The sequence below is a fragment of the Danio rerio genome, chromosome 8, assembly GCF_052040795.2.
Source record: "Danio rerio strain M-AB ecotype USA chromosome 8, GRCz13ab, whole genome shotgun sequence".
NCBI classification, from domain to species: Eukaryota; Metazoa; Chordata; class Actinopteri; order Cypriniformes; family Danionidae; genus Danio; species Danio rerio.
This window is the reverse complement of record NC_141028.1, coordinates 58,886,246-58,894,142: the sequence shown is the minus strand read 5'-3', so window position 1 is coordinate 58,894,142 and position 7,897 is coordinate 58,886,246. Positions and strand designations below refer to the sequence as shown.

The following is a 7,897-nucleotide window of genomic DNA, read 5'->3' as shown; positions in this document are numbered from 1 at the left end:
AACTGGTGTTTGCTACTGTAAAAACTATCACCAGATATTGCTAATCTTGATTTGAATAACTGCACTTCATCTTCAGCTTCAGTCAGAAGGCAGATGAGAGTAAACGAGGGCAGCTTTGATGGCTTTCTTCTTCTTGGTGTTTTGTGTAATGAAGGCAGAAATGACTCAGTCGACTGCTGTCTGCTTCAATCTCTCTAATCATATCAGCGAACCTTGAAGCTTATGTCTTTGTATCCTCCGTAATTGAATTGGGCTCAGATTGTAACAGCCCGGTTGGAGAAATAAAAGGAATAAACTCATGCACTGATGTTGCACTGTCCTCCTTTGTGCCTTTATTGTTGTGATAGCCGTCCTTAAAGACTGTACAACACCGTAAGAGCTAAGAACAGATGAATAAACACAAATAGAAAAAATGTAATGAATAAAAATTCACATAATAAGACAAAACAATAAACTTAGTGACAATATTATAAAGTATCTGCAAATATATGACTAATTTTACGATAAAATAGCAATTTAAATTATTATCAAGCCAACAGATGCATCAAATTTTAGCAATATGTATAAAAATGTCCTCATCTACCTTGTTCTCCCTTCCAACCAGGTGTTCAAACAATAAAGATGAACAGAACAAAAAACAAACTCAAATATGCATTAAATCTCTCTTAAATCAGTCCTTAAATGTAACATTAGCTCCGTGCATTTCTCTGTACAAGCGATCGCTCTCTCCCTCGTGCTAGGCGCGCTTCTCCGATCTCCCTGCTTCCGTGATCTGCGCGCTCTCGCGCACCTGACCACTTCCGGCAAGCCGCGCGTCAAAATAAGGGTCTCTATAGGCTAAATAACTTAGTGCAAAGCGGAGTTCAAATATATAACAAAAACACAACAATTTTTAAAGAAATAGAGAAGTAATTAAAAGCAGCATAAATAATTAACACTGAAACCTAACTTAAATAACTTGGGGTTATTTACACTCCCACCAATCATGAGTGATTATGAATTTTAACCTTTTAATCACGAATGATTTTAAATGAATTATAATTACTACTACTACTACTATAACCATTTAAGACTAGATGTAAACAACACTAAAACATATATTACTATGAACTGTTTACTCAAAGGATATGTCAGTATGTTCAGGCTGCCTCCATCAGCAGGACCAGCTTCTGCACTGGACGTTCCACCACAGATGGTTTATGTGGACGTTTGCCATCCTTCCCCAGATTTCTGTCTCCGAACTGTATTTTCACTCTTCTCACCAATCCGTCCTTGTCAGTGACTGCCTCAATAATCCTTGCCAAGCGCCACTCATTCCTAGGCAGATCCACTGCCCTCTCCAAGACAATATCTCCTACTTGCATGTTCCTTCTTGGTGTATGCCAGCACTGTCTTGTTGTGATGTTAGACACATACTCCTTATGCCAACGTCCCCAGAATTGTTCCGCTAAGTATTGGACATGCCGCCATCTCTTACGGGCATACAAATCTTCCCTGACAAATTTGCCAGGAGGTGGTAGGGCTTGAGTAGGTTTTAGAGTGAGGAGGTGATTAGGGGTTAGAGGTTCAGGGCTACTTGGGTCAGTTAGACTATCAACCGTGAGCGGACGACTGTTTACAATGGACATGGCCTCGTAAAAGAACGTTCGCAGAGAAGAGTCATCGAGCCTTCCAGATGACTGTGACAGGGTGGAGCGAAGAACACTTCTGACAGTTCTAATCTGTCTTTCCCAAACTCCGCCAGTGTGGCTTGAATGAGGTGCATTAAAAACAAAGTCGCACTGTTTTTCCGCTAAGAATGTTACCAGACGGTTGGTGTCAATCTCCTCCATAGCTTTGGTGAGCTCATTCTTGGCTCCAATGAAATTACTGCCTTGATCACACCTTATTTGATGGACTGCTCCTCTGATAGCGATGAAACAACGCAGGCCATTGATAAAGGCATCTGTGGACATGTCATCCAGCATCTCAATATGGATGGCTCTGCAACAGAAACAGGTAAAGAGAAGTCCATACCTCTTGTTTGACTTGCGACCTTTGCAGGTGATGAATGGACCGAAAACATCCATCCCGCTGTATGTGAATGGAGGGGATGGCTCGATGCGCTCTGAGGGTAAGTTAGCCATTTTTTGCTCTTCTGTAGGTCCACGTAACTTGCGACATCTCACACATTGTCGTACAAAGGAAGCTACAGTCCTGTTAACTCCCGTAATCCAGAATCCTCTTGATCTGATTTCATTTATAGTCATTCCCTTTCCTTGATGAGCCATCTTCTCATGACAATCAGCAATCAGGAGTTTTGTAAGTTGGTGCTCCTTCGGAAGTATCACTGGATACTTGGCAGCATTAGGGATAGATGCCTCACAAAGTCTCCCTCCCACCTTCAGCAATCCATCTTGGTCGACAAAGGTGTCAAGATTGTATAGTCTGTTGCTGCGAGGTAGTTGTTTGCCCTTACAGAGTAAAGTTATCTCCTCTGCATATGTCTGCTTCTGTAAGTCCTTGATTATGATACATTGTGCATCGTTCCGTTCCGCCAATGTACTGTGATTATGTGACTTGTCTTTCCTGACACGACGTATTAAACGTGCAACAGCTTGGATAGCTTTGGACCATGAGGACAACTTGGTGAGACGGTCTGACAAACATGAATACTGTACAGTTTGCGTGTTGAGTGACTGAACCTTCTTGACTTCAGGGTCGCCAATTGGAAGCTGCTTGCTGATTTCCATAGGTGGAGGTATTTGCTTTTCCCATAAAACTTTAGGTCCTCTAAACCAGTTGGAAGTGACAAGATTGTTAACACTTAGACCACGCGATGCGTAATCGGCTGGATTTTCATCTGAGCATATGTACCGCCACTGTTGAGGAGATGTGGTGCGGTGAATCCTTTGTACTCTATTTGCCACAAACGTGTGGAAACGGCGAGCTTCGTTGTTTATGTAGCCTAACACCACTTGTGAGTCAGTCCAGAAAAACGTTTCTGCATCTGCCAGGTTCATTTCCTCCTTCAACATGTCATTCACTGCAACTGACACCACTGCGGCAGCCAATTCTAGCCGAGGAATTGTTGTGATCTTGAGTGGGGCCACTCTAGATTTTGCCATGAGCAACGAACAACTGATGTCACCTTGCTCGTTCTCGAGTCTGAGATATGAACACTGACCATATCCACTCATGCTGGCGTCTGAGAAGTGGTGAATCTCTCTCCTTATGATTCTCCCAAAGCCAGAAGGCACAATACAACGAGGCACATCAATCTTTTCTAGATTAACTAGATCTGCCTTCCAGTGTTCCCATGCTGATTGTAGATCAGCGGGTAAGTTATCATCCCAACCCATACCACTTCGGCACATTTCTTGCAGAATAGTCTTTCCTTTGAGTACAAAGGGGGCAAGAAAGCCTAAGGGATCAAACAATGAGGCCACTATAGACAGTATCCCTCTACGGGTTGCTGGTTGGTCCTTAACAGTGATACGGAATTTGAAATTGTCTTGTTCCAGACTCCAGTATATGCCCAAAGCTCTTTCCAAAGGCTGATCAGTGAGAGCAAGATCGACAGCTGTAACATCTACCGCACACTCTGAGGGTGGTATTGTCTTCAAGACTTCCTTGTCATTAGACACAAACTTGTGAAGCCTTAAGCTTCCCAGTGCACAAAGCTGACGAGCTTCTTCAGCCAATTTGATGGCCTTCTCTGTGCTTTCAATGCTGGAAACTCCATCATCCATGTAGAAATCTTGCATAATAAATTGCGAGCCCAGAGGATACAGACGTTCACCTTCTCTTGCAAGATGCTTCAGCCCATAGTTAGCGCATCCAGGGGACGATGAGGCTCCAAACAAATGCACTGTCATGCGGAAGGTTTGAGGCTGTGAATTGAAATCTCCATTTCTCCACCATAGAAATCGTAAATAATCACGATCCGCATGGTCTACATGAAATTGGTGGAACATTTTCTCCACGTCACACATTAGGGCTACAGGGTACTGTCTGAACCTCAAAAGGATGCCAGTTAAGCTGTTCATCAGATCTGGGCCAGTTAGAAGATGGTCGTTCAAGCTAGTTCCCTTGTATCTGGCTGAACAGTCAAAAACTATACGCAATTTCCCTGGCTTTTTCGAGTGGTACACTCCGTGATGTGGTATGTACCATCTTTCTCCTTCTCGTCCTTCCTCAAACACCTGTTCTGCATTACCCTTCTCTATTACTTCCTCCATGAATGTTACATAATGCTCTCTGTACTCCTGATCTCTCATTAATCTCCTCTTCAAATGTTGAAGTCTTATGACAGCAAGAGGTTTGTTATCTGGAAGATATGGTCTTTTCCTGAATGGCAGGGGCATTTCCAGATGACTATCCTTGTTCAATCTGATATTCTTTTCCAGCTTTCTCAGAAACATGATGTCCTCCTGAGACGTCACTTTAGTGGGCCCTTCTGTATCCTTGAAATCAGATTCCAGCACTTTTATCACATCTGTGGGAGTTACTGCAGGTATTTCCTTGATAGACACTCTATGACACATGGCAGCACTGCTTTGGGGCTCAAAATGTGTTAAGGAAGGACCTATAATGCTCCATCCGAGGTCCGTGCGAACAGCATATGGTTCATTCTCCGTTCCAAGAATTACTTCTCGGGGCGCTAGCGCTCTGGAACAATTGTATCCTATCAATAGTCCAACCTCGCAATTTTGAAGTGGGGGAATTTTGTCTGCTAGAGTGGCTAGATGTTTCCAATGACTTGCAGTCTCCATTGTAGGGATGTGTGCGTGATCCACAGGAATGCATTCTTTGGTGTATGCAGGGGGTAGATCTATAATCAGTGAGGAATTGAAACCTCTAACTCGAAGACCAGAAATCCTTTCACTTGACATCAAGGAGTCCTTTCCAACCAAAGTAGTGAGTTTAAGCGTCACGGGACAGGAGTCGACTTTAAGACTATTGCATACTGCACATTCAATAAAGACTGAATCGCTTTGTGTGTCTAACAGAGCATAGACGAGCTTCTCAGAAACTGGGTCTTTATGTGTGGACAACCACACTGGCACAATCATAGAGGTGTTAACAGGCGTGCATCCAGATTCTACACTCAATGACATGGTCGCAACTCCTTCATGGGCATTTTCTGGGCTCTGAGCAGAAGAAGACCTCACCTTTCTATTGAAGCTGTCGTCATGTAGGCAGGTAGGGTGTCTTCCCTTACAGGTGTTGCAGCAATGTCGGGAGCGGCAGTCCTTGGCACTGTGACCCAGCCTCAAACATCCATAGCACAATCTTGTATCCTTTACGAACTGTCTACGTTCTTCAAGAGACCTTGCAGAGAATTTAGAACACTCATGAATTTGATGTTCACCATTTTGACAGAACAGACATGGCTTATTGACCTTTCCAGTGGGCTTTGAATTATCATGCTGTGTGACAGTCTTTGTATGGAAGACATTAGCTTTAGGTTTACTGACCTTGAAATAAATTTTCTCTTTGTTAGGTTCTGAAACATGAAGGGCATGAAAGGATGTGACTGGATTACAGGCAACTTCAGCTTCAACAGACATGAAATGGGCGAATTCTCGAAAAGTTGGAAAATCTTGTGTTTCACTCAACGTTTGTGTGGTTTGACGATTCCAGCGGGCAGCCGCCCAATCAGGGAGTTTGCTTACAAGCTTCCTATTCTCTTCGCAATCATTCAATATTTCCAGTCCCTTTACATGTGGCATTGCATCCTTACATGAGTTCAAGAAATCAGAGAAATTTCGAAGTCCTACCGAGTCCTTGGATTGAATTTTGGGCCAGCATGCAAGTTTCTCTCTGAATGCTCGTTGTATGATGAATGGCTGTCCGTAGCGATCTAGAAGCCTCTTCCACGCGTCCTTGTAAGCCTCCTCATCATTTCTGTAAAAGATACCATCTAGCACTTTCAGAGCAGGCCCAGTAACGTACTTCTTTAGGTAGTATAACTTGTCTCCTGAAGAGATATGTCTTTTATCAATGAGTGATTGAAATGAAGCCTTCCACTCTATGAAGTGAATGGGGTCACCACTGAAAACTGTGGGCTCTGGCATAGGAAGTCTGTTTAGTGTTATGCTATCTTGGACAGCCTGCGCTAATTGAGACACATCAGCGTTGGGACTCTGTGATGAAATGTTAGGCGTTAGATTAACGGAGGATAAGTATACTGGTTTATGCGTGGGAGGGCTTACAGGTTGCTGCAGCCCTTCATCTTGATTAACAGTGTCAACAGTTTCTTCCTTGTCATACACCTCCAGTCTTGCTCTAGCTGCTCTTACCTCCTTCATCGCTTGGAGCCTTTCAAACTCGCCTTTTTGAGCCTCAAGTTCTTTTCTTTGCTTCTCTTCTAGAAGTCGTAATTTTTCTCTTTGCTCCCTTTCTTCTATTACAGTAGCATATTCTGCTTCCTTAGCTGCTAGCTCTGCTGCTGCCTCTATGCGTTTAGCCATTAGTATAGAATTCAGAGAAGGTTGACTTATAGGTGTACTGGATTTGGAGCTGATGCGTGAAACAGTAGAACCATAAACAGAGCGAGCGTAGTCTCGTTCAAGCAGCTCACGTAAATGCCCCTTTACGGTTTCATTGTCAAAGCCTCCATCTACCCCTGAGATCCTCTCGTATGCAATTTTTACTATATCCTTTGTAACAGCATCACAAGCATCAATTTTCCATCTCACATCAGTGGGTGGAGTTACATAACTTCTAACCCTTATGTATGCATTCATCACACTGTCCTTTTCTTTTTCCAATGAGTCTATGAGTGATGCTAATTCACTCTCAGAAATGTCTAATTTCAACTGACTTCTTGCTTTCCGAGCCTCAGCCTTCCATTTTTCATATGCATGCATAAGCTTTCTTTCTGCTTTATGAGACTCCTCCCTTTGATATGCAAGCATCCTGTCTGTCTGAGTTCGTTCACGGGTAGAGCGACGTACATTTGTGTCTAATTCTTCAGATTGAACTTCTATTTCTTCATCAACTTCTTTGTTTTGAACATTATCAATTTGTTCGTTTACTTTTGCAGGAGTGCACAAATTGGAACCGTGATCCGTCATCATTTACATCAGCAAATAATGTCAGTGGGTGCAAGCTCTTACTGTAACAGCCCGGTTGGAGAAATAAAAGGAATAAACTCATGCACTGATGTTGCACTGTCCTCCTTTGTGCCTTTATTGTTGTGATAGCCGTCCTTAAAGACTGTACAACACCGTAAGAGCTAAGAACAGATGAATAAACACAAATAGAAAAAATGTAATGAATAAAAATTCACATAATAAGACAAAACAATAAACTTAGTGACAATATTATAAAGTATCTGCAAATATATGACTAATTTTACGATAAAATAGCAATTTAAATTATTATCAAGCCAACAGATGCATCAAATTTTAGCAATATGTATAAAAATGTCCTCATCTACCTTGTTCTCCCTTCCAACCAGGTGTTCAAACAATAAAGATGAACAGAACAAAAAACAAACTCAAATATGCATTAAATCTCTCTTAAATCAGTCCTTAAATGTAACATTAGCTCCGTGCATTTCTCTGTACAAGCGATCGCTCTCTCCCTCGTGCTAGGCGCGCTTCTCCGATCTCCCTGCTTCCGTGATCTGCGCGCTCTCGCGCACCTGACCACTTCCGGCAAGCCGCGCGTCAAAATAAGGGTCTCTATAGGCTAAATAACTTAGTGCAAAGCGGAGTTCAAATATATAACAAAAACACAACAATTTTTAAAGAAATAGAGAAGTAATTAAAAGCAGCATAAATAATTAACACTGAAACCTAACTTAAATAACTTGGGGTTATTTACACAGATTAAATTGCATGACAGCACTCCCATTGTTTAGCTCCAGAATGGGACACGATTCTTCCTAGCTGAGACTGTGGGGCTG

At 42.5% G+C, this 7,897-nt stretch overlaps 1 protein-coding gene across 6 annotated transcripts; it reads right to left on the bottom strand.

Moving 5' to 3' along the window:
* Positions 1-309: 309 nt before the first annotated feature.
* LOC147842892 (uncharacterized) lies at positions 310-7,607 on the bottom strand. Of its 6 annotated transcripts, XR_015498417.1 has the most exons (5): positions 7,427-7,607; positions 7,104-7,222; positions 5,763-5,889; positions 584-5,313; positions 310-379 (listed from the first exon to the last, which is right to left on the bottom strand). XR_015498417.1 is itself a non-coding variant. In XM_087265320.1 (4 exons), exons 3-4 carry the CDS (start codon positions 5,504-5,506, stop codon positions 1,140-1,142), a joined length of 4,221 nt encoding a protein of 1,406 aa, XP_087121446.1. In that variant the 5' UTR covers positions 5,507-5,889; positions 7,104-7,222; positions 7,427-7,607; the 3' UTR covers positions 310-1,139. The 6 variants fall into 6 exon arrangements, 4 of the variants coding, with proteins under 4 accessions (XP_087121446.1, XP_087121447.1, XP_087121445.1 ...); XM_087265320.1 differs by having other exon boundaries at positions 310-5,313; positions 5,460-5,889; XM_087265321.1 differs by having other exon boundaries at positions 310-5,313.
* Between the last annotated feature and the right edge of the window lie 290 nt (positions 7,608-7,897).